Genomic DNA, 27,083 nt, shown 5'->3' with positions numbered 1-27,083 from the left:
GTTTAAATGTCATAGAGTCATAGAGATGTACAACACGGAAACAGACCCTTTGGTCCAACTCATCCATGTCAACCAGATATCCCAACCCAATCTAGACCCATCTGCCAGTACCTAGCCCATATCCCTCCAAATCCTTTCTATTCATAAACTATCCAGATGCCTTTTAAATGTTGCAATCGTACTAGCCTCCACCACTTCATCTGGCAGCTCATTGCAGACATGTACCACCCTCTACATGAAAAGGTTGCCCCTTAGGTCTCTTTTATCTCTTTCCCCTCTCACCCTAAACCTTTGCCCTCTCATTCTGGACTCCCCCACCCCAGGGAAAAGACTTTATCAATTTATCCTATCCATGCCCCTCATGATTTTATAAACCTCTATAAGGTCAAACTTCAGTCTTCGACGCTCAGGAAAAACAGCCTTAGCCTATTCAACCTTTCCCTGAGTGGCAGGTTGTAGCACAAAAATCTAAACAAAAATTCATCCATGTTTCTCACAAACCTACAATGTTCAAAAGGTTCATGCATAGTCGGGAGCAACCTTATGGTTTGGAATGAAGTTGGAGAGAGGGATTTATTGTGCCAATAGTACAAAGGTACCTGACAGGACAGTGTTTAATGCTGGTAGTGGGTTAGAAAAATGTTCCATTGCCCTGTATGAACATCCCTCATTCCAGCTGGAATTGGTGAACAGGACCTATTATAGATTATGGGGAGGAAACAGGTGATTAGCTTTAGGTGCATTGCTTATTTGAGAATCCATACAGATGTGAAAGGCCAAATGGCCTCCTTCTGTGCTGTAACAATTTTGTAGTTCTGTGATTCATCATGTTTGCTGCAACAAAGTCTTCTAATGTCCAATGAAACATAGATCTAAAGAGATTGTGCCTTTCAAGTGACTATAAGCAATGCTAACATCAGCCGTAGCTCACTTGGTTTTTTGTCTCATCTCTGAAGTAACAATTCACATGCTCAGGTTCCACTCTAGGGACACACCAGCACAGCACTGAGTACAAACTATCAAACAAACTATTTAACCAATATCTGGTCTGACCACTCAGGTGGATGTGAAAATTTACATGGCATGGAAATAGGTCTGGGTGGGTTACTCTTTGGAGGTTCGGTGTGGACTTGTTGGGTTGAAGCGCCTGTTTTCACAATGTAGGGAATCTAACCTAATCATTATTTCAAAGAGAAGCACAGGAATTACTTCTGGTGTCCTTGCCATTATTCATCTTCAATTCAGTATCACAAAAACAAATTGTTTCGTTATTATCACACAACTTCTTGTGGGATCTTGCTGTGTGCAACATAGCTGCATTTTCTACACAACAAGTCTGTCTGTATTACAGAAGTATTTATATGTCTGAGAAGAATGTTAGACAATCCTATGATTATAAAAAGGCAACATATTAATGCAAGTGTTTTGTTTAACTTTCACTAAAATATAATTAAGTTGAAAACAAGCCTTGAAGATCCTGTTTATGTAGAAATTTTGCTGTTTATAATACTTATGGATTAAATAATGTTGTGCAACATTGCTAAACGTCTGTTAAAACTTCATTGTTTTATCCATTATTGCAACAAAGGATTTACCCATTTCTTTTCACACAGGAATTTCATATAAATGCAATAATTCACACACTGCCATTTCAAGGCTTTAATCTTTTAGGCAATCTATTCATTGTAAATTCCTCTTTCTTAATTTGCCTTAAGTTTGGTTTTGGGCTGGTCAGTCAGGTTTTATTCAAAAATCTCAGACATAAATGAAACAGCAAGCAAAAGAAATCAAAGCATGTTTGCTATTTCTATTAGGTTTCATTCACTGGTGGCATCATTTGTTGAGGCTAGGGTTTCAAAGCAAACATTAGCGCTTAAGCCATAAATTGTCAATTCTACATCTCATTTGATTCTGACTTCGCAAACTGTGACAGCTCTTCCCCATTATATTAAAACACTCTCAGTCAGTAAGCAGCTCAGTGATTCAGTGAGTTTGACTACTCTGTTTCCTGCTCCTTCACAAACAAAGGAAATCCCTATGACATCTTCTCTGAATAAACTTAAGCTCATTAAAACACTGCTGGCTCTATTCTATATAATATCAAACCGCATTCATCTCCCATCCCTGATAGCTTTGATACTTAAATTTCCATACTATTGTTCATGATCTTACCCCTCCACCTACCTCAGTTGCCTCCTTCAACTCCACAACCCTAAATAACTCAGTATTTTCCCAAATCTGCTCCACAGCCTTCTCTACAGCTTTGATGTAGTGAAAACATTTCACCTCTCTGCCTGTCTCTCTTCTTTCTAGATCCTTCTTAAACGTACCTCTTTGGCCAAACGTTTGATCACCTGTGCTAATGTGTTCCCCATGGTTGCATTTTTATGTTTGTGTTTAATCAGGTCTCCGTGAAATGCTTTGGGAAGTTACACTAAACTATATAAATGCAAATTGTTGGTCTCCCATTGGCTCCTCTTTGTCCAGTCTGAGATCAGGAGTCTGATTCACAGGCACCAACTCTTGACCTATACTCTTCCCTCAGAGTTTTATTCCATTTTCATAATTTCAATTTAGCATTTCCCAGTTGGTTTTGTTTGTGATTTCTACCAGAGAGTGATGAATACTTTCTTTATCATACTAGTATTTTCAGAAGGTTAAATATAGAATTAAGCAGGGTTGAAAATGAGTGGAAAGGCTGTAATTTACTGTAAGGCTTCTGATGGCATCAGAAACCATGATGGCAGTTTTAAAGTAGTTTATAGATGCTGCCTCAACCCACATTAAATTACAACCTTCTACAGTCTACCATCTGTGTTTTCTTAAAAACAATATACCCTGCACCCACAGTAAAATGAAAATGATGTTAATGATTCTTAAAGCAGCATTGCTGCCAGTAACTATGCCTTGGTAATCACTTCCTATATTTGCCTGTTTAATGCACTGATGGAGGCCATGCCTTCAGTCATCTAGACCCCATAGCCCATAAGTCCCTCCTTAAATACCATTACCTCCCTATCTTTCTCTTCTCCTTTGAAACACTCCCCAGAAACAATCACCTAGTTTATTGTCTGCCTTTTGGGGTCAAAGTTCACTGTTGCCAACATAAATCAATGTAAGATGCCTTGGGAGGATATTATACTTTGAAGGTGCTAGAAGAGATTGAGGATTTAATTTCCATGAGAAAACACTAATGTATGGTTTGCACATTTCAATGTCACACAATTAACAATGATAGATATGACCAGTTAAACTGTTTTAATACTGTTTGTTGAGGGTTAAATGTTGGCCAGGAAATTGCCTTGATCTCCTTCAACTGATTCCATGATTTATTTTGAAAGGATGAACAAGACCTCAACTTAATGTCTCATCTGAGTGACAGCACACCTGATAATACCGAGAGATTTCTGTACTGCTCCAAAGTGTCAGCCTGAGCTCAAGTCTTGGAATGGGGCTAGAATTCACAAACTTCTCACTCAGGAGTGCAAGAGCCAAGGCTGGCATCTGTTGAACTGTTCATCTTAAAGGAAGCCCTACCTTTCTTAAGAAAATATCTGGTCTCACCTTGGCAACTAACTTTAGGAGCCTGATTGAATTCAGGAGCTCTTTCTCTCTGCTGAGTCACAAAGTAGACTCCCATCATTCTTTAGGTATCTTAGTGAAGCACTCTCGATAGTACTTATATATAAAAAAACACAGGTTAATATTGTGGCCCTTAATGTAAGGTTAGTGGTATTAATTTAAAACATATAAAGAAGAAATAGGAGTAGACTATTTGGCCCCTCAATCCTACTCCATGGCCCAGTTAAGTCACGGCTGGTTTGACTGTAATCTCAATTCCATATTGCCACCTAACCCCGCTAACCATTCACTCCCCTTATTGTATCAATTTCTGGTTTAAAAATATTCAAAGACTCTGCTTCCATCACCTTTCCAGGAAAAGTATAAATAAGACTCACAACCTTTTGTGTGAGAAAAAAACTCCTCATCTCTATCTTAAATGGGTGACCCCTTACTTGGAAGAAATTACTCCTAGTTTTAGGTAAAACCCTTTCCTCATCGGTGTTTGCACCTAGGAGTTTAACAAAGGCTAAAGTTATATAATGCACAATGTTAATCATTCTTCTTCTGGAATCTTCTAACAGTAACTTCTAAACAGTGACTTACGTTTTGCCTAAAGAAATCAATAGTTTTTCTTCTTTCCATTTAATTGAATAGATTTCAGCTAGTGAGCTGGGGAAGAGTTATGAAATCCTCTGTCCACACGAGGGCAGTACAAAGTCAAAAAAAAAGTTGGGTGGAATCTTCAAGACCTTTTCTGAAAGAATCATTTCGTCATAAGGTTGTACAGAATCCATTGCAAAGGTTTGTGTTAGCCAGTTAAAGCCAGCTTCAGATCTGCAATTCATGACCAACCCGTAACAGGAACTTCGACATTTCTAACAAAAGTGAATTGGCCCAACTGAGGATAATCTGCATAAATAAAAAACGTAAAAAGGTCAATGCAGGATATATTGTATTTCAATAGTTTCTTGTGGTCAGATTCATTTTTTTCTCATCTCAGATAACATTTCCAATGCTTCCCTGATTTTGACATTGAAGTTGTTTGAGATTTCTAAATCGCCTGAAGGAAGTTTCAAATATTTAGAGAAACTATAATCAAAGAAGTGATTCAAAACTGTGTGGATGCTGCTGAGTTATTTTAACACAGACAGATTAAGTTGTAGACTGACCTGATGAGTGTGAACAGTTGGATTGACCAAGGTGCTCAGTGCTAATGGACACACATCTCAGTTTTTGTGTTTAGCCCATAACAGCCTCAAAAAGAGTTCAGCAAAACTTTCAGTTTCTGAGTTTTCATCCTTATTTGATGCTGCCCCAAAGGTGCTGGGGTCCAACATCATGCAGCACGCACCAAAGTCAATTCTCAGAAAACATACCTGTATCAAATTAAATACCTGAAAGTAAATCCTGGAATAATGGTTCTTCCCATGGCTGTGTTGAATAATGTCTGATTGATACCAAATCAAATTGGATAAGTCAAGAGACCTTAGCTATATTCAAAAGCCACAACCTAAGTGACTTGAGTAATTCTTGGCTTCTGGCTATGTCACCAACTCCTCCAGGACTGTCCTATGTTTGGGGGCCATGGTGGCTCAATGGTTAGCACTGCTGCCTCACAATGCATGGGGCCTAGGTTTGATTCCAGTCTTAGGTGACTGTGTGGAGTTTGCACATGCTCTTTGTGTCTGCGTGGGTTTCCTCTGGGTGCTCTGGTTTCCTCCCACAATCCAAAAATATGCAGGTTAGGCGAATTGGCTGTGCTAAAATACCCATAGTGTTCACGGATGTGTAGGTTAGGTGCATTAGTCAGGGGTAAATATAGGGTAGCAGGAATGGGTCTGGGTGGGTTACTCTTTGGATGAACAGTGTGGACTCGTTGGGCTAAAGGGCCTGTTTCCACATTGTAGGGATTCTATGGATGCCTTCTGGATTTAAGATACATCTTGAATACATTTGTTATCTCTCTTAATGTTTTGAACATGAATCACAATACTGACATTTCCACTGATCTAGTGGTTTTGTTACAAAAAGTAAAACAAAGAACTACAGATGTTGGAGATCTGAGACAAAAATGGAAATTGTTGGAGAAGCTCAGCAGGTCTGGCAGCATCTGTGGGGAGAAGAGAGAGTCAATGTTATGACTCCAGTGACTGACCATCAGCTGTCTTGTAACATTCATTCTGTTTTCTCTCCACAAATGCTGCCAGACCTGCTGAGTTTCTCCAGGAATTTATATTTTTGTTCCAAAATATTTTGGATGATTTAACCTACATTTAGTCTATGTTATGCCTCCTTCACGTTAAGGTTGACATCTTTTTGAGACAAATTAGACATCCCATTTCTTGTCATACAAACTTTTTTCTATTAAGCTGATATAGTAGTTGTCTTATCTCTCATTTACGTTATGCAGAATTTAGGATGTGTTATTTTTGATTCACATTTGACTGGGTTTTGATACATGGAACACTTAGAATCATAGAGTTATAGAGATGTACAACATTGAAACAGACCCTCACGTCCAATTTGATCATGCCAACCAGCTATCCTAAATTAATCTAGTCCCATTTACCAGCATTTGGCCTGATAAGGTACAGGTACAGAATTAGGCCATTCATCCCATCGAGTCAGCTCCACCATTCAATCATGGCTGATACGTTTCTCAACCCCATTCTCCCACTTTCTCCTTGTAACCGTTGATCCCTCTAAACCCTTCCTATTCATGTACCCATCCAGATACCTTTTAAATTTTGTAATTGTACCAGCCCACCACCTACTTCTTCTTGTTTCACACACGTACCACCCTCTTTGTGAAAAAAAGTTGCCCCTCAGGTCCCATTTAAATCGTTCCCCACCCACCTTAAACCTATGCCCTGTAGTTTTGGATTCCCCTACCCTGGCTGTTTACCCTATCCATGCTCCTCATGATTTTATAAACTTCTGTCAAACCTCAGGCATATTCAGAGACGGATTAGTTGTAATTCCTGGTTGGTGCATGCTGCAGTGTCAGAGATTCTAGCTTTTAGACGAGTCATGAAGTGGAGACACCCCCCACACACACACATTGGATAGATGCAAAAGACCTCAGGGCCATATTTTGAAGAACATCCTTCAGCAGATTATCCGGTCATTATCACATTGCTGTTTATAAGAGCTTCCTGTGTGTAACTAGATGCCACATTTCCCACATCACAACAACCCAATTCACTTTAAAAAGTGCATCATTGACTCTAAAGCACTCTGGGACATCCGATGATGGCAGTGCGCTATAAAAATGTAAGCTTTCTTTCTGATGTAAACGGAAACAATTTTTTCAATTATTCCCATTATTAGCTTGTGGAGTGAAAGGGGTTAAGAGACAAACCATGTGGCAGAGCATATTGCTATACTTTTTGCAGGACATCTGTTACAGAGTGGGAGTAGGTTGCTGACGGAAGAGTGTGGTAGCTCTCAACTTGGCGTTTTGGCCGGAGGTTTCTCATTTCCTGGACTGCGGTCACTTCCGTACAGAGAGCGAGGGGGTTAACTTTACTACCTAACGGTGGATGTGTGTGGGACTGGGACTGTCAGCTGACTCTGAAAGGAAGAGAGTCAGACATTGATCTCAGCTCAGTTTGAGCAGTGCAGGGATTTACTTTGTATAAACAAAGGTAGGGAAATCTGGTGGAGGGTAGCAGTGAGTGTTTTTGTCCTCTTGTTGGGAAAATACCGCAGACTTTGCGGAGGAGCGAGGGGCATTGTTATGTGTAAGGTGTAGGTGGGAATCCACCTAATTGCGGCTCTGTCAGCAGGGCCCGAATATTGATATTTCTTCCCGGGTCTCTTTCTGCCCGAGCTTTGGTTTTTTTTTCTCTCTCTTCGCTTGGTAGGATTTGGACTACAGACCACAGGTTATAATATTGTGATCCTACCGGGCTCTTTTTGGGGCCTAGTGAAACTGCAAATAGCAGCTGTAACCTGAAACTGACCAGTTACTGTAACCAATTATTAATGATACATCCACACCTCGGATCTCAGTTTTGTAGAAACATCTGCCAGTGGGTAAGTAATACCCTCCCCTCTGAAATCAGAAGGTGGTGAGTTCAAGTCCTTCTCTCAAAACTTGAGCACATTATTTGGTTTGACATTGTAAATACAGGTACTGAGGGAGTACTGCACTGTCGGGGGTAGTGGGACGCCAAAGCGAGACTCTGTCTCATTTGGGGTGGGAAATGGAGAGAAGTCCCATGGGATTATTGAAGCATGGATATGTGGAGCCTCTTCCTTTTATTAGTTGTGTAATTATACGCCATCATTTACTACTAGACGTGGCTGAGCTTAACAGCACTTGAGGTCACTTAACCCTGTCTGTGACATGGTGGCTCCTTTATTTGAAAATCAAGTAGTCCTGCGTTTTAGTTTTACCTGGTTGAGTAAGTGGTGGAGGCTAGTACAATTGCAGCATTTAAAAGGCATCTGGATGGGTATATGAATAGGAAGGATTTGAAGGGATATGGACCAGGTGTTAGCAGGTGGGACTAGATTGGGTTGGGGTATCTAGTTGGCATGGATGACTTGGACTGAAGGGTCTGTTTCCATGCTGTACATCTCTATGACTGTAAGTGATGTGAAGAAGATAGTGTGTTCTCATCGTTCCCTAACTGATATTAACGCCATCTTGAGTGTGGAACAAAAAGAAAATATGGAGGACACTGCAATTCTGAAGTAAAAATATAAATAGCTGGGAATGCTTTGATGGCCTGGCAGTGTTTCTGGAGGGAGAAGCAGCCAACATTTTAAGTTAATGACCAATTTGTGGGATCTTTCTTGGCAATTGGCTGACATGAATTTTAGGCCAATGACTACACTCCAGGTTTCTTTGGTTATAAAACACTTTTGGTCAGGGGTGTAAAAAGTTTGCTTCCATGCTTAAGCTGAATGGGGGCCTCTTTAGCTCCCAGAACTGCTCATTTGTCACCTGTTCAGGAAATTGATAATCATTTCATATCATATTCGTATGGGGGAGCTTTATTGAAAAAGGACCCATTTCCAAAACCAAAAGCTGAATAGTATGTTGTGAAAATCTCAGACTTTCACATACACTTTCTCATACCACCCAAGAGTCATTCACTATGCTTGATCCTCAACAGTGTGTCAACAAGGTATACAACATCATATGTGAGCCCACTATTGCCTATGTATCAATTTATCATGGGGGTTGATGAATAGAAGGCAGGAGCAAGACTTTACTTGTCTCCTCTCCTCTTTAAATCTGGACATTGAGACCAATGATAATACCATTCCCGTTATCTTGTCTGACTCAGCTATACCAGGCATTGAACCAAGGAGCTTCTGAATTGACTATCTCAGTATTTCCTCCAAACTAGCAAATTGCACAAGATAACTGATCTTTGCTTTTGGGTTAATAAAAGTAAGCAGTGGTTTTATTTTAATATTTATTATTGGGATTTAGGCATTGCTGGCAAGGCAGGAGTTTATTGGCCATCACCAGTTGCTCTTGAAAGGGTGGAGCATTTGAACTGCTGTCATCTGAGATGTAGTTTCCTCCACCGTGCTATTGGTAAGGAGTTTCAGGATTTTGAGCTAAATTGAATTGAAGGATTGGCGATTATCATCCCAAGTTGGGATGGTATCCAAGTTGGAACAGCAAAGAGGCACAAGAGCCTTTGGTTTATAAATACTTTGTTACTGTGTAATACTGACTTTAGAGTGATGGTGCTCTCTGACTCTGACAGAATGACTGCTAGTATCGTCTGTGCTCCCTCTTCTTGTGACTGCTTTGTTGCTCTTCCACCTGCCACTGAGAGAAAAGAGGTGATTTTCGGGAAGAACTCGGACAGACCATGGGATGAGGTTCAGGAAGTGGTTTACTTTCCTGCAGCTGTATATGTACCAGGCTCTAAGGTAGAGGTAAGAGATTAACATCTGTTTTCCATCTGGAATCTGACTGTGGATAAAGAAAAAAAGTGCTGAGAACACTCGGTTCAGAGGGAAACTATTGATAAAGAAGGTGGAGTGATGACAGAGACAAAAAGAAAGTACAATTTTGTTTTGCTGCCTTGCTAATGCAAGTTTTCCTATATTGGAGGTCCTTGAATGCAGACAGTTTTCAGTTTCCCAGACAATTAAATGATTGGAAATTGGATTATTGTCCAAGTTTACTGTCTTGAATCACAACTGGTTTGTCAGCCTTCAATGAAAGTTCTCTGGTGTGGGGTACATAAATGTGAGGTGCATCTGTGAATTTGCATTTCATTGTTTAAGAGTCTGTCTTTTGGAGCAAAGTATTAATGCAAGCAAATGGTCTTGAGGTACATTTGTTGAGCTTTTTTTAATTTTAAAAGTCTTGAGTATTGAGAGTTCCTGTTGAAGCTTTATGCTATCATCTAGCATATTGATACACGGAATCTCGAACACTTTCTGATACAGAATGATTTGATACAATCTTAGCCATGCACATTACTGTGCAAATACCATTGATTAACTTCTCCCCCCACTCATTTTAATACAGGTTTTAATCTATTTGAATTACTGATTCTTATAGGAAAATTTACAGTGAAAACGTCAAGCATCTGTATAATATGACTTACCATATTTCCTACACTGTTATGAAGGTTGCTCTTTCCTGGTCATTTAGATCTTCAAGTTAAATTTTTCCTTTGCTATGCTGTTGCATTTCCTATAGGTCATTTGCTGTAATGATTATTCAAGGTTCCTTTACTAGTTAGAAAACCACTTCAAATCACTTTTTGTTCAAAAGTGAAATTTGTTGTACGGAAGATTATATCCAAATTATGGATGTTCATGTATCTTATGCAATCTTCCATTTTATGACTATCTTCCATTGATTTGAAAAAAATAGTGTAAAGACAAGTCTTCTAATTTCAGGCACCATATTTCTACATCTACAATCTTATTTTGAGTTTCAGGTAAACTGAAGGTAGTAGAGGTATTTTCCACATTCTTTCCTGGTCTATTTTGCCACCCACTTTCTAGAATAGTTTAGCTTCATTAAGGTCTCTATTGAATAGACTGGCTCTAATTTTAAGTTCATACCCTCTTTTTAGGGATTTCTCCAGCTATCTGGTCAAAATCCTTTAGTTATTCTAAGCACCTCAATTACAGCACCACTTAATTCTCTTTAAGGTACCATAACACATGGATTGTTTGGTTTAGCACATAGCAATGGATGTACCCATTTGGGTTTTTAACTTTGTCCACCTCAGTCCAACATCATTTTTAGAAGAACTGCCTGTATTTGCTACAGACCATACTCAGTGTACTTTTTTTAATTGAACAGTGCACCTACATTGAAATCGAGCAGGTTGAGAAAACACATGCAGTCATTCTCAGCAAGCCGGCCTGGCTGTGGGGAGCTGAAATGGGTGCCAACAGCCATGGTGTCTGCATTGGCAACGAGGCCGTGTGGACGAAAGAGCCTGTCAATGAGGAGGAAGCACTCCTTGGAATGGACCTCGTCAGGTAGAAGCTTCTTTCCATTTATAATAAGATGAAAACCACTGTATCAGTACAAATGTTTCATAACCAGTAGGTTATACTGCACAGTAGTCACTGTGTTACTTTATATGAACTTCAGGAACTTAGCATGATGGAGCATCAGCTTTGAACTCAATTTCTATTTTGAGATTAGACTTAATGGGATGCTCCTTGGTAGTGGGAATTTTCAACTCAATGGTTGGCGCCATTTTGGTTTGATATTTTTCCTTTTTTATGCCTTGCTGTAAAAATGCTTAGATATAACATGTGAGGACTAAGTTTTTATCTTGTCAAAATTACCTATATTCCAATTTTGCCTATCCCTGTTTGAAATGGGAGTATTAGCATTAAGTATGTAGCGGGGTTTAAGGCACACAGGGTGAGTTTCATCTAGCATCTTTTTATTATCTAAATTCATTTCAATATAAAAACAGGGAAGTTCTTCTAAAGCTGGATAAAACATTAGTAAGTTGCACTAGAAGTGTATTGAGAAGGTTTTGCAAGGATGTTACCGGTAGTAAAGGATATTTAGTTAGGTGGAAGGGTTGACATTGCTTGTTTTTCTACAGAAGAGGCTAAGGAAGATTTATTCTAGGTAAATAAATTGGATAGGAAGATTTTATTTCCCTTAGTAATTTGGCTATGAACCAGGAGCCTATTAAAGAAACATAATCTTGGTTTGAGGGTCTGGAACTCTGTCTAAAAGAATTGTAAATGTAAAAATCCTCATTGAATATCAAATATATTTGGATAAATACATAAAATGCTGTAACCTACAGGGCTATATTCCCTTTTTTTATTTTGACTGGCACAGACATGATTGGGCAAATGACTTCCTCCTAACCATTAACTCTTTTCTATATTTACCATGCATAGAAAACATGTAAAGACAGGGTTGAAAGTGGAGGCAGCCCTGCTTTTTAATGAAGAATGAACCAGCTGAGTTTTTGTAACAAATCTGGAAATTTGATTGTCATACAATTAATCATTGTCCACAAAGGAACAACAGGCATCTCTGTCTCTCTGTCTCTGTCTCTCTGTCTCTGTCTCGCTCTCTCTCTCTCTGGTCAGGCCAGACTATAGGTTGGATATAGATGGAGGGACACCACATCACACTGTGGGGTAAGGGGAGGAGGGAGGCTGACATGAATTGCTGATAACAGTATGGTTATTGAGCGCATAATATCAACATCACTCTGCAACAATTGTAGCCATTCAGCCAATTGAGCTAACCACAGTACTTGGTTTTTATTTCTTATGCATGTACAAAATGATGACATTTTTTTCTATTCAATTGCTCTACTTGTTATGTTAGGATTTAAACTTCTAGATTAATAGTCAAGTGCCATCACCCTAAACAGCATATAGTCTGAAAATGCTCTGTATATTACCTTCCGGTAGCATCTAACCATTTTATAGTAATGAGTTAGGTCTTGTATTTGGATCGAGAGAAGCAAATATTTCGGATTCTCCTGACTTTGTGAAAGGAGCTGTACAAATGCCATCTTTAGAAGAACTTGTTAAGTATTTGTCAGTGAATACCACCTTTTATTGTGGTTACTTCTAGCTAACACAGGAGTCTTTAATTACAGGTATTTGATTATTTGTTGAAGCATATGCAGGGAGAGTGTATTCAAGGGCTAATCTAAATAACTTTGAGGACTACAGGAAAAGACAGTATCTTTATACAAAATGTTTGCCACATGGCTATCTCATTCACTTTAACACCATTAGTAATATTTGTACATTTTTATTAAAAGGGGTGTGAATTGTAAGTGTGACTAAATCTATTGCATTTTGTTTGCAAATATATTACAATAATAGTATACCGATCAAAATGCCTCTCTAGCTTGTGTGTCTGACGTGTAATTGAAGCTAATGCACATGCCTCCAATTTTTCCCTCTCTTGAAATTCACCAAATGATTTTTTTCCCTTGCACTGTTACGATGCACAGTTTAGATTGTAATCTCCTCCTACTTTATCCTGTCTCCCATTCCTCCCTTAGGCTTGGACTGGAGAGAGGTTCCACTGCAAAGGAAGCCCTTGATGTTATTACATCCCTTTTGGAGCAGTATGGCCAGGGTGGAAACTGCAAAGAATCCCCAGAAGCATTCAGCTATCATAATACTTTTCTGATCGTGGATAGGAAAGAGGCATGGGTACTGGAGACATCTGGGCAATACTGGGCTGCTCAGCAAATTACAGGTCAATGGTGAAAATCATTTTGTGGTTAATCTGTGTTCTCTTAATAAGGTAATATTAAAGATTTCACAATGTTGCAATCTGCAGAACTCCATTTGAGGCCGTTAAGTCAATGCAGTACCAAAGCAAAAATGTACTACATTTCTCTAATAAACAGTCCATATTCTAAACTACTGCAGATACCTAAGATATGTAAAACTCCTTTCAGCCACTTAGCAAAAAGAAACTTATGATTATATAATTCTTGACAGAGGAGAAATAACTGGCTCAGGATGGGGGAGAAACAAAGCCAACTTATTATCAAGTGGAACTTTCCATATGACTAAGAGCTTTAGGCTCTGGTGCATTGCAATTCCCAAATAGATTATATACTTGGTGTAATCACTTTGCATAAAAATGTACAACCACATTCATATTTTATCATGAATCATTTATTTACATGTCTAAACTATCCAGTGGCTTTGTCTTGTTTTTGAATACTGACAGGATGCTGATTTGGTTCAGTATTATGTTTTTCAGTCCAGGCTTCTTTGAATTATTTGCTAAGCCTCTATATAGTCTCAAAATGCTGATATATTATGTCTTAGAGCAATGAAAAGGTCTTCAGTCTAAATGTGTCAGTGTGTGTGACAACTGTGTGGTAAAATTGTGACTGTACAATCAAGGTTTATCATAAACTAAAATTAGTCATCCTGCTCACTTGTAGCAGATGGGTATATCAGGATTGTTGTTGTATGATTGTCTCCTATCTATTAAAATCACTTAGACCATTTAAAGGAATTAGTAGAAGAAGCAAAAGTTGGATAGGAGGGTAACTTTTACATGCAATGAGTAGTTAGGTTCTGAAATGCACTGTGTGAAAGTATGGTGGAGGCAGGTTCAATGGAGACATCAAAAGGGAAAGAGATGGTTATTTGAAAGGAACAATATGCAGGGTAGAGGGAGAAGGCAGGAGAATGACACAGCTGATTTTTGAGAGTTAGAGTAGTTACGATGGGCTAATTGGCCTCTTTCTGCACTGTAACAATTCAGTGACTTTAAATTGTTATTCACTTCATATCTATTGTTGATAATATTGGGTAACAATGTGATGCCGGTCAGTTATGCTTAATTCTAGTTGTGTTCCTGAGCTTCTCTCCCACTGTCTGTTGTGCAATTTCCAGAGGGTGGAGTTTGGACTGGAAACTGGATTGGTAAAGTCTTTGCTCTTATCCAAGTGTCCAGTGAACGGTCAAGAAATGGACATTGATAGAATCAGCATGATGACTAACTTCTTATTATGATCAAAAAGCTCTTGTCTTTAAATAATTTGTGTAGTATACAAATGCCAAATTGTTGCCTGGTCTTTGTTGAGTTCATTCAAAGGAATAGTAGAATTGCTTTTAACATGTTGGAGGTAGAGGGTAGAACGTTTGAAGAGAGATTGCAATCATAGGAACATGGGAGACCATTTAACTTGGGCCTGTTCTGTCATTTAGTAATTCATGGTTAATCTTCACCCTATGTTACCTGCTGTTGCTCCACATCCCTTTGTATCTTTGACTAACACATCACTTCTTTAGAATTAACAACTGGTCTACTGTCAATAACCATTTACAGAAGTGAGTTCTGAAATTCTACCACCCTTTGTGTGTCGAGCCCTTTCCTACTTTACTCCAAAAAGGTGTCTCTTTGACATTTGGACTGTTCCTCTAAATTGCTAACTAGCAATCAATGTGTATGATCTTGGTCACAATGAGGTTAGCTGCAATTAATTAAATAAATGATTGTGGGGTGATGGAAATCTAAGATTTAAAAAAAAAGAAAATGCTGAAGAAGCTCAGACTGTAGCTTCTGTGGAGAGAGAAACAAAGTTAATGTTTCAAATCTAGTATGACACTTCCTAACTCACTCACCCGATGTCTGGGATCACATTTAATGAATTAGAGATGTGACTGAGAATAGTTGGCACTGCCAGAGCACCAGCTTGCCTCGGCACAAATTGAAGGGGGAGAAATAAAATGAACTGGATCTGACTGATGTAAAATTTATGTCCTATTACAAAGATGACTCAGTTTCTTTTATACGCATGTTCTTTATATTTATCAGAAGGAGCAAAAAATATCTCCAATCAGCTGACCATCACCACAGAGATCAGCTTTGAGCACCCTGAGCTTCGAAACTACGCCCAGCGTCGGGGATGGTGGAGTGGTGTTGGTGAGTTCAACTTCTCCAAGGTTTTCTCCCTGACTAACCCAGCAACGAGAATGGAGGCTGCAAATGTTCGTTACACAGGAGGCAAGGAGCTGCTCTGTAAACAAGGTGAATAAAATTCAGAATCGTTAAGTAATGTTATTGCATACAAGTGTTGTTAGACAGGTGAGCGAGTAGTTGAAAACACGGTTACTGGTATAACAACTGGAGGGAAATCTCAAATGACACTATAATTAAAAGAACCACACCACAAGATTTTCCATTTATATACAAAAAAATGACTTTATTATTATTGTTAGAAAAAGTAACACTAGCACTATTAACTGAACATTGTACAGCTCAAGACTACTTAGCTATGAATTCAGTTCTACGTTACATTCCACCTATACACCCCCCTCCATTAAAGATCTTTTTTATCTTACAAAATATTGACAGTTGGCCACTTCTGTGGGCACTAACACAAAGGTATGCCACAACACATTGGAAATCACTTTAATTTTCCTCAGTATTCCAGAATTTTCCAAGTTAAGAAATACACGGCTTCTTCTGTTAACCTTTGACTAAGCAACTTGCCAACTTTCTGGTCCCTATCCCACATAGGGGAAGAAAAAGAAGCTTCTGCCTGTGATTTTGTTTTCCCATGAGGCCAGTTGTTTGATGGTGGATTGTTGATAATCCTGGGTATTTGGGAACACAAGGATTTTTAGCCCCTCAAGCCTGTTATACCATTCAGGGACATCATGTGACCTATTGTCAATTACCTACATACACCCTTTTTTCCCTTCCTTTTTTAGATTAACAAGAAAGTATATCAATCTTTGATTTAAAGTTAAATGAACTTCACTGTTTCTTGAAAAGAAAACCAAACTTGGACCACCATCTGCATGTGGATATGTTCTCTAATTTCATTTGAGAAAGGACTAGCTCTAAGTTTTAGATTGGTACAATTGAATTTGTACATTGGAATGCTGTTAAGATGTTGATGAGTTGCTGTAGGGCATATTGTAGATGGGTCACACAGTTGCTGTAGTGCATGATAGTGAAGGTCATACATCCAATAGTTAGTTAATAGTGACAATTGATCCAGTCATGATACAAGGAAGATTTTGATCTTGAAGTGTTTAAGAAACTTAACATTGTACATATTAATGTTCCATTGCATCACAGCAGGAAGCATCCAAGCTGAGACTATCATGGACATCCTACGTGATAAAGAAAGTGGAATCTGCGTGGACTCCGAAACTATCTGCACCACAGGCAGTATGGTTTCCATTCTACCTCAGGATGCCGGTTTGCCCTGTGTGCATTTCTTTACAGCCACTCCTGACCCTTCAAGGTCAGTTAACCAAAGTTGGGTAAACACTCTTAACTTTCCTTAACAGTATTGTGTTGCTCTTTCCTTTTGTTCTCTGATGGAAAGTAGCACCCCGAGTAATAGCATTTGTTGCCTGTCCCTCATTGCCCTCGAACTGAGTGACTTGCTAGGCCTTTTCAGAATTGGCTGCATTGCTGTGGGTCTGGAGTCACATGTAGGTCAGACGAGGTAAGGATAGCAGATTTCCTTCTCTATACGGCACTGGTGACCCAAGTGAGTTTTTAAGACGATCAACATTGGGTTCATTGTCACTCTTTTAAAAGACTGGCTTTTAAATATTAATTGATTTAAATTCCGCTAGTTGGTTTGGTAGGATTCAAACCCATGTTATAGACATTAGCCTGAGCTTCTGAATTTCAAGTTCAGTGACATTACAACTGCATTACCATCGCCCCTGCTTGTAGCAGATATTTTCTTAGGCTAATAACTTATCCCCAATATATCGAAGTCAAGCTCTGATGAATTCTGCTATAGGGGCAATCCATTATTTGATGTTTTATCAGATGAATTTGTTAATCTGCAATGATGTACCTTGTATTGGGGGTTAATTAGCAGGATGGCCAGTTTGTGATACAGAGTAATGCTAACAGTATGAGGTCAATTCCTGCACTGGCTGAGGTTATCATGAAGGGCTCTCTTATGCAACAGAAATTTTGATATCCTTTTAAATGGAATGTTGGCATTTTTTTTCAATGCAGGGTGACCCTCTGGTTAAACCATCGCAGTCATCTCTCTCTGAGAGAGCAGCCCTACGATCTAGTAACACTATGATGACTTTAACTTTACCTTTATCTCCTACTGTCATGGTCTTGAAGTGAAACTTGAATGTAGTCATTTGTAAAATGTATGGGTACACATTATAACAAAAATTATTTCCAAGTTTGCTTTGCGTTTTGATTTGACTTGATGACTTTGATTTTTCTGCATCGAGAAGAGAAATCATAAATTTTTGAAAAACATTTTTGTGTCTGGGAGTGAGTGGGTAATAGGATGGTTTGTGGTGACTGTTGTATGACTTCCCTCTATTCCTTTGCACTCCACACTAATTTTATTTTTAAAACATCTATTAATAGATCTGTCTTCAAACCCTTCATCTTTATCAATGATGTCATGCCAGTCCCGATGGTGATTTCTCCGAATTATGGTGACGATGATCCTGTGAGGAAACAGCCTCGGTTCCAGAGAAAACTGGATCGCAGACATGAATTATACCAGGCCCACCAACAGGCCAGAGCTGTGATGGAGAGTGGACAGGTATTAATTATCTTTTTATTGGCAAAGAATAACTCATCAGCTGTAACATTAACTTCATAAGGCTCTGGTCATCTACCAGAAAATGGGATAATCTACCAAAATCTCTAGCTATCATATAACTGCTAGCCCATCCAATCTAATTGCTAATTATAGAGTGATGTGTTTGGAGATGAAGAACAAGATGGTACAGGGGAAGAGCAAGTATTCTCTTGAATCACAGGCTTTCCAAATTCTACTGTATAAGAAATAGTTGCACCTTCATTTAACAGTTCCCTAGGGTAGGGCTAATGGGAGCAACCACTCCAGGCTGGGATTGTAGGCATCTGGGGAATCCATTGGGCAGAATGAGGGTAAACCTTCATTTGCGGAATGGAAGGAAAATTTGAAGAGCCTAGGGTGAAGCCCAGCGTAACTTACCAGGTTGGAAAGGGATATCTCACTGAATATGACTTGCTCTGGGCCCCTCACCCCTGTGGGATGGGTATGCAACATTGCTGGAAATGCTTGCCATGTTAGTTTGTGCTTAAGTATTATTGTTGATTTTGCTGCATTCCCCACTTTACCAGGCTGCTTGTATTCAACAGAAGTTTTGATATCCACTTCGTTACATTGAAAAATGTTAACATTCCATTTTCTTGTGGGACTTTTCCCTGTGAGAATTATATAGGATGTAATTATTGCTTTGTGCAGTTGACGTCAGACCTGCGGTTCATACAATCTTCCCACTAAGTCAATATCCGCCACGTCAGTTTTATTACAAAGCCTTCAGATTGTCATGGACATCCAGAAATTAAACATTCATCCTTGTCATTGTTCCGAGTAGGAGAATGATGGAGTTATTTTAATAAAGAATTGTGCTTTTCTTTCGTGGAAAACATCCTCCTTGTCTCCCAATAATTTTTGAAGTGAAACTGAGTCTGTTGCAGTTGGGCGAACATTGCTGAAACCTCCAGGAATATGTACAATCAAAATTGGCAAACCTACTTTTATTCTTCATGTTCATTTCCCATTCTCTCTTTTCAATATGATTAGTCAGGATTCCTTTAGAAACCCTTCCTTTTGTTTTTGTCAAGCAATGCATATTCCATTCCTATCTCCAGTATTGCAGGCAAGACTCATGTACATGAAGGTAGTACTGTATACCATCTGTTAGATGCTCTGCAGTAATCTGTCAAGGCCTCCTGTTTAAATGCATGTTACTAACCTGTGAACTCTAATATTCAATTGGTTTAGCAAGACCATATGGATAGCAATTAAGAATGGGCAACAAATGCTGGTCCTATTACAAAAACATTGTAAGGAGTTATTTCCTTGCCCTTTAAAACTTTTGGATCTCTTTATCTATCTTTCTCAGTCCTTTCTCCCTTTTACAATCCAATATTTGGCATCATTGAAACAGTGTTTCCTGATTCTACTCTCTCTACCTTCCTTCCTTTTGACTATTCTGAGCCTTGATTCTCCATTTTAACTTATCAATTTAAGAACACATTGAATGGTTGAGTAAGCACACTGGCATGTGGAGTGATGGGAAGAAATAGGATTGAGGTGAGAACTTTGCAAGGATTCTTACTAATGTACATCACTGTAACACTTGTTTCCTTTCAGGAGGACGGTGCAAAGTTGCACCAGACCATGCAAAACCTTGAGCGACAAGCATTGAATGCAATCAAAAACATGCTGACTAGTGGAGGAACGTTTGATCCAGAGGAGATGACTGATCTGTTCTTTGATTGTGTTGACACAGAGATCAAATTTTACAAATAAACTGTCAAGTATGAAACTGCTGCAAATCCGGTTTAGGTAATTCTCACTCTGTTAATAATTTGTTATGTACAGTGTGTTTCAAATCCAGCTTGGGGACTGTCCTTGCACAGGGTGCATTTTGGAAATGTATACTGCAGTTGGAATTGGAAGGAATCATTTGGAGTAATCCAGTCTGTTGACTATCCAATGAGTCTTGACAGTATACCATAGTTGTGTATATAATTCCAGGAGCTTCTTTCTTGAGTGTGTTCTGGGAGTTAGATCTAAACATGTACTCATTTTGCTGATATTCATCTACAGCAGTTTTGCCAATTAAATTAGAGTACAGCCATACCTAAAGTCGATATGAATCAGTGTAAGAAATGGGAATCCAATAAAGTATATGCATCTATGCAAATCTGAAATTTCATATTCACGATTTATGTAACAATTGTTCTGCAGATCAAATAATGTGTTGAGGAACTTGCAATCGAGGAGATGATTCCAGTTTTAATGTGGCTATTATATTTTATCCAAAACTGATTCACAAAAACAGAAAATTCGGAATTGGTCTCCGAAGACAAATTGTTAAAGATCAACACACAGAATTCCAGTTAATTATCAGAAGAATTACTTGTAATCCTGCTATGCCTTTTAAAATTTGTTCACAATGTTGAAAGATCCCAGATCAAATGCAATTTTGTGGGTGATGATTCATATTAATGAATGATTTGATGGATGGTTGTAAGAGATGAGTCATCTGGGCTTTTTGTGTAACTTCTTTGCATACGGAGTCTTTTAAACCACACAGTTCATTAGTGCTCTGGTTACCCAACTGTCTGAATCTGTCGGTCTCTCTGGACAGAACAGGACAAGATGAAGGAAAGTTACCAGAGCCGAATAGAAAAATGTTTAGTATGAATTGCCACCCCCAAGTAAGAGAAACTAGGAGGGATAAAGTGTCATAAGCAACTCTACTGAATACAATTTAAAAGGAAGAACAATGAGAGAGTTTCTGTATGTCAAGAAATTTTCAATTATCAATGAATGAAACAAAAACAGAAATTGCTGGAAAAGCTCAGCACGTCTGTCAGCATTCCTCAGAATGATTCTGAGGAAAGGTCACTGGACCGAAACATTAACTCTGATTTCTTTCCTCCGATGCTGCCTGACCTGTTGAGCTTTTCCAGTAACTTCTGTTTTTCTTTCGGATTTGCAGGTCTTTCAGTTTTTATCAAAGAAAAAAGTGTTTAACTTCCTTCTGTTGCCCTCTTAATATATCTCTTTCCACTTTTTTTTTTAATTTGAAGATTGTGGTCAATCAACTGTTGGACCATTGACCAGAGAAAGTAAAGCAAATGGATATCTTGCTTGAAGCCATTGAATGTGACTCATGCATACACAAATGCCTCACCATATCTGTTGAAAACTCTCTCCCCTGCCTGTGGATTTGCTGATATACTGATTTTTAACTAATGGAAAAATCGTCTTTTGTCATTGCTGATTGGCAGCGAAATAAGTATTGAGATATGCTTCCATTTCAAGAGAAAGTATCCCTTTTGTAGAGTTTTAACACAGCTATTCCTAATTAAAGCTAATTAACGTGACCCACTAAACAGTAGGTTAATGTTGGGAATAATCAGCTTAAAACAGATTTTAGGTTTGTGATTTCAAATCAACTGTGTTCATCTTATTAATATTAGGCAATATTTGTGTGTTCAGGCAACTGTAGACCAGGAATAACCTAAAATCTAACGTTGGCGGCCATGAGCTGAGAAATGTTACATTAATCCACAAACTGAGACATTTTTCATTAAAATTAATAGAGCTGTGATTACTGTTTTTGAAAAAAGTTACTTAAGTGTTCACTTACTTTAGTAATGTGTTCTATGAAATATATTGCTATGACAGCAATGCCCTATTCAGCTGGTGTTTAAATTGGTCCAGTAATTTCTTAAAAATATCCTCTTTCTTCCCTCTGGAAGTTTATCTAAAAATATAGGGTTACTGCATGAAGCAGCAGCTTTGTACAGATGGGTTTGGGAAAACGCCAGTTTTAGTCACTGTCCCTGCTGACAGTCTGACTTTAATTTTTTAAAAAATGAAAATCAAGATGTTTAATTGTCTCATGTCCTGTCATGGAAAGAGAACCGTGCCTCGAATCTTGCTCGTAAATGACATTGAATGAGTGCTGCTTGAAAATGCCCAGGTGTGAACATAATTCCTCTGCAAACTTGTATAACTTACTGCCATTCATTGCACAGTCATGGGCAAAAAGACTTTTCAAGTGGGTGAAGTATAGGCTTGTATTGGTGTCCTGCAACAATTGGGGTGGTGAGGCATGGGGGAGAAAGATAAAGGGGAAAAAGACTGCATTTTAAATGAAATGCTGCCTATCTGTCCTTTACAGGTCAAGTTATTCTTTTTTTTTAAGACTGTTTTTAATGTTGTCTTTCCGCTGTTGCAGAGATTATTTGGAGTCTTGATCTTCAATTCTGTGGCCCGTGTGTGTCCAGTGAGTAGTTGTGGTAATTTGGTGTAAGGGATGGAGCAAGTCTTGATCTGTTTTAATGGTTGGTACTTACTGAAACAAAAATAGAAAATACTCTAAAACAATGTAAAGGCATTGTTTGTGTGAGAAATCATCCATGACACATGCTGCCAGACCTGATTGCTTAATGTAATTTCTGTTTTTATTTCTGATTTCCTGGATTCTTTTGCTTTTGTGTATTGTGGTTGCTTTCTGTTATGTTAATGTTTTAAATTTGCAAACACTGTTGCAGTTATTTTGAGGGTTGGAGGGCCTTGGAACAACTGAAACAAAGGCTTGGTTGTACAAAACTTGAATATTTTAGATAAGCGAAACATGTGGTGAAAGTTCTTTGTATTGGACTCAGCAGGACTAATGCAAGAATACCAAATTTCAAATTATCATGGTTTTATACTACATACAGAAAGACCATAGACATAAAAGTGGGCCATTCAGCCTTTTGAGTCTGCTCTGCCATTCAATGAAATCATGACTGATCTGAAAACTCTCAATTCCACTTTGCTGTGTTTTCTACAGAACCCTTGATTCCTTCTACTGATTAAAAATATCTGTCTCAGCCTTGCATGAACATAGTGAGCCAACTTCAACAGCCTCTGTGCTAAAGAATTCTGCAGATTTACAGCCCTCAAAAATATTTACTAATGTCTCTATTAAATGCACGCCCTCTTATTCTCATACTCATCCACAAGGTGAAGTAACTATTCCACAGGTACCCCATCAAGTGTTGAAGAATCTTTGTATTCTTGAAAAAAAGTGAACCCTCCTTATTCTATATTCAATAAGTACATGCCCAATCTACTTGACCTTCTCCACAGAGTCCATCCAAACCAAGAATCAAACCAATGAATTTTTTTTTATTCATTCAAATGGGATAAGCGTATCACTACTAGGTTGGCATTTATTGCCCAACCCTAATTTCAAGGAGGCTAGACCAGGTAAGGAAGGCAATATACATGGTCATCATTAGACTCTTAATTCCAGACTCTCTTTTTTTTAAAATTGAATTTAAATTCCACCATCTCCCATGGTGAGATTTGAACCCAGGTTCCCAAACACTAGCTGGGTCTCTGGATTAACAGCCCAGCACTACTACTGTTAGGTCATTGTCTCTCTCCCCTTCACTGGAATGCCTCCAATGGCAGTATATCGTTTCTTACAAATGGGGCCCAAAAATGTTCGCAATATTCCCAGGTGACCTGACTAGTACCTTGGAGAGTTGTAGCAAAATCTCTGACTTTTGTACTCCATTCCCTCTGAAATAAAGGCCAACATTCCATTTGCCTTTGCTATTACCAACTGAACTTGGATTCTAGTTTTTCATGAGTCATGGGAAAAGCTGCTGATTTGGTTTGGATGATAACTCTGCTTGGCCAATGCATTGCCATGGAGAAAGCAACATGGAAGCTATATACTTCCAAGTTCAAACAAAGGCACTTGGCTTTCTTATCAAATAGAGTTGACCAGCCAACTGATCAGCACCCTGTTTTTGTGTAGTATACATCTTTGCGATTGTTTGAAATTCTTGCATTCTCCCTGATGTTTACAAGCTGAAACACTTTGTTTTGCAGAAAAGAAAAATATGAGTCACCCTTCCCTCTAAATAATCCCAATTTTCATTTAGAGCCAGAGCCTTTGGGAGAGACCAGGGAGAGACTTCAGAAGAAATATAGAAAATTGATGCAGTTTGACAGAAAAAAATCTTACTTTGCCACATTTGAAGGACACACAATTTTATTTGCTAAAATGGTGGTCTTTATATTTATTTATCATTTATATTTAAAAAGAAAAAGCTTGGCTAGTTAAGTTGAAGGCTGGTTGTACAGTTTTAACCAGACTGTACTTATTTCAACCTTATAATATTCTATTTGAAATCCTGTTTGGTACTGATCTGACATCAGCGAAGGGAAAATTGTACAGTATATCCAATTTAAAGGGATCCTGAGTCTTAAGAGGCCATTTATATTACAGAATTAATTAAAGGGGAAGTGTAATCCACTAAATTGCCGTATAATCCTGCATGTTGAAAACATACACTTACTGGCGTCTCCCTGTCTCCAGTTCTGTGGGGGTGAAATTCCTCTTTTAACGAAGAGCAGGAGATGGCCTTTTTTTATTTTGCCCCCTGTAATTAATGCCCTCACCAAACAAATCATCTTGAGATGGTCACATGCTTGGAAATGTTGCACTTGTGACTCCATTTACTGCCTTTTTGGTTAGAGACAAAAAGGAGCACTTTTTTTTTTGTTTCATCCTTTAACATTCCGCAGGGCACAGTCATCAGGCAAAGAATTCCAATCATGTCATAAATTTGGAATCACCCCTACAATCACCCTTGTCCTCCATGATCTTAATGAAGCAGTGTTAACTCTAGAGATTTTAGGGCCAGAAACTCCCCTTATTAGAGTGAACTGTGAACATTTCTAAAATTTGAAATACAATTTCAAAAAAATATATATTGAAACTGTCCACTTCATTTCTATCTCCTCCCCAAAATGCATTATGTTTTTCCAACTGAGTTGTAATTTACTGCAAAAAGAATTTGAGCTGCCTTTTGATTTGCTGGAATTGTTTTGGAATGTGCAAAAATGGGCACCCAACCCTTTTGAAAGGTTTTTAATTTCTCTTGCCCTGCATTTTCAGTGAATGGGGTAATGTGCTTGCCTCCAATTCCTACCTGAACTGTTTTTAACCCAACTTACACCTGCTGCAAGTGAGGTAACATACAAATTAATGCAAATAAGACAGAAATTTATATGCATGCATTAACAGTAGAGAATAGAAAATGGTTAAATCTACAAAAATGAGAGCTCCAAGCTTGCGTTGCACCATGGATTTCAAGCAAGGTTTAGGGTTTCAAAGCATAGAAATGAGCCGTTATTGGTAAATGTCAAAATGCCAACCATTGTTCTGCATTATGTGAGCAATACAGATGAATAATACCCTTTCCCTCTTTGTAGACTAGAATGTGAGACAAAGGGAAGGAAAAATACATGTTAGTTTAAGACTATGTCAAAGAAAATGTTGGCATAACTTGTGGTGTGCAATAAATACCAAGTCTAATGAAAAATGTGTTAGAAAAATGTTCTGAGAACAGCCAAGTGAAGTTACTCTGTCACAGACTGTGAAATGTTTCTGTATTATTTATGATGCTGTTAACTAATAAATTACAAAAATGACTGTACAAATGTTTTATTTTAAAGGGACACAATAGCTTCAGGAGTGGGGTAAATAGTATTTTTATTCACTGGGAACTTCCTCACCCTTGAAATAAAATATTGGGCAATTCATTTAGCAAATTAGTGTGGCGCTAGCTCTCAGACTAGAGAGATTCCAGGTCTACAATGAGGTTGTTTCTTGGTGTAGATCACGGGTGTCACAGCTGCTGCCTCACTGCGCCAGGGACCCAGGTTCGATTCCAGCCTTAGTCGACTGTGCGAACTTCACACAAACATTCTCCCCATGCCCGCGTGAGTTTCTGCCGGGTGCTCCGGTTTCCTCCCACAGTCCAAAGATGGGCAGGCTAGGTGGATTGGCCATGGAAAATGCAGAGTAACAGGGATGGGAGAGGAAGAGTGGGTCTGGGTGAGATGCTGTTCATAGGGTCAGTGTGGACTCAATAGGCTGAATGGCCTATTTCACACTTTAGGGATCCTATGATTTGACTTATATGATCAGCTATCATAACACCCTAGAATTAGTGCTAAGAAACACTCTTCCTTTTGATTTAAGAAGAATAAAAAAAAGCATAGATTCTGTAGCCCAGAAACAAGTCATACTTTACAAGCCTCCTCAGACCTGACTTCACCTAACCATATCTGTATTTGCTTTTAATATTTTCTTTTATATTTGTCCAGTCTCCTTTGGGAAAACTTTCCACTAGTCAACTCGACTGCAAAAGGAAGGTCCACGTTCTAACCATTTTGCTGGATAAAGAAAGTTTCTTCTGAATTATATATTGGATTTATCGATGACTACTTAGCTTTTTCTTTCATTCATGACCCCCAGTTCAGGTCTACCACCACCCTAACAAATGGAAAGGCAGCTACACTATCCTGTCAGATGTCTTCTATAATCTTAAAGGTATCTGTTAGATCATCCCTGAAAAATTGTTGACTTTTTAAAAAATTCTTTTCAAAGATTTGTAAATCTTTTATAGTGTCATGCTGCTTGGAAACAGACCCTTCGGCCAACTTGTCCATGCTGACCAGGGTTCCTAAACCGAACTAGTCCCATTTGCCAGCATTTAGCCCATTTTCCCTCTCAACCTTTCCTATCCATGTATCTGTGCAAACGTCTTTAAATGGTGTAATTGTATCTACTTCTACCAATTCCTCTGCCAGCTCATTCGATATTTGCACCACCCCTTTTGTAAAACCATTGCCTCTCAGGTCCCTTTTAAATGTCTCCTGTCTCACCTTAAAATTATGCCATCTAGATTTGGACTCTCCTAATCTGGGGAAGAAATCTTGGCTATTCATCTTATCTATGCTCCTCATAATTTTATTAGCTGCTACAAGTTCACCCCTCAGCCTCCTCCACTCCACAGAAAAATGTCCTAGCCTCTCCTTTATAACTCAAACCTTCTAGTCTATTGCGGAAGCTCTGTTGAGTATTTAAAACTATGGTTTATATTGTTGAATTTTAGAATCAAAGGATTGGGGAGGTGGTTGGGAAAATGGGGTCGAGAAGCAGCCATGGTCAGATTG

General features: G+C 38.6%; 1 protein-coding gene across 4 annotated transcripts; it reads left to right on the top strand.

Annotated features, from left to right (window-relative positions):
• Nucleotides 1-7,082: 7,082 nt before the first annotated feature.
• scrn2 (secernin 2) lies at nucleotides 7,083-25,562 on the top strand. 4 transcript variants are annotated; one of them, XM_060848735.1, is made up of 9 exons: nucleotides 7,083-7,211; nucleotides 9,297-9,471; nucleotides 10,862-11,043; nucleotides 13,065-13,264; nucleotides 15,350-15,562; nucleotides 16,622-16,790; nucleotides 17,903-18,083; nucleotides 19,689-19,883; nucleotides 22,294-25,562. In XM_060848735.1, exons 2-8 carry the CDS (start codon nucleotides 9,298-9,300, stop codon nucleotides 19,845-19,847), a joined length of 1,278 nt encoding a protein of 425 aa, XP_060704718.1. In that variant the 5' UTR covers nucleotides 7,083-7,211; nucleotide 9,297; the 3' UTR covers nucleotides 19,848-19,883; nucleotides 22,294-25,562. The 4 variants fall into 4 exon arrangements, with proteins under 4 accessions (XP_060704718.1, XP_060704716.1, XP_060704715.1 ...); XM_060848733.1 differs by having other exon boundaries at nucleotides 21,137-25,562; XM_060848732.1 differs by having other exon boundaries at nucleotides 19,689-25,562.
• Nucleotides 25,563-27,083: the final 1,521 nt, after the last annotated feature.

Source organism: Hemiscyllium ocellatum, chromosome 32 (assembly GCF_020745735.1).
Source record: "Hemiscyllium ocellatum isolate sHemOce1 chromosome 32, sHemOce1.pat.X.cur, whole genome shotgun sequence".
NCBI classification, from domain to species: Eukaryota; Metazoa; Chordata; class Chondrichthyes; order Orectolobiformes; family Hemiscylliidae; genus Hemiscyllium; species Hemiscyllium ocellatum.
This window is presented reverse-complemented; position numbering and strand designations above follow the sequence as displayed.

Excerpts from the sequence above, each read along its gene's own strand:
- scrn2 (XM_060848735.1), top strand. The coding sequence starts at position 9,298 with ATGACTGCTAGTATCGTCTGTGCTCCCTCTTCTTGTGACTGCTTTGTT. Across the intron at positions 11,044-13,064 it reads CTTGGAATGGACCTCGTCAG|GCTTGGACTGGAGAGAGGTT; the intron begins GTAGAAGCTTCT and ends TTCCTCCCTTAG. Across the intron at positions 16,791-17,902 it reads GCCACTCCTGACCCTTCAAG|ATCTGTCTTCAAACCCTTCA; the intron begins GTCAGTTAACCA and ends ATCTATTAATAG.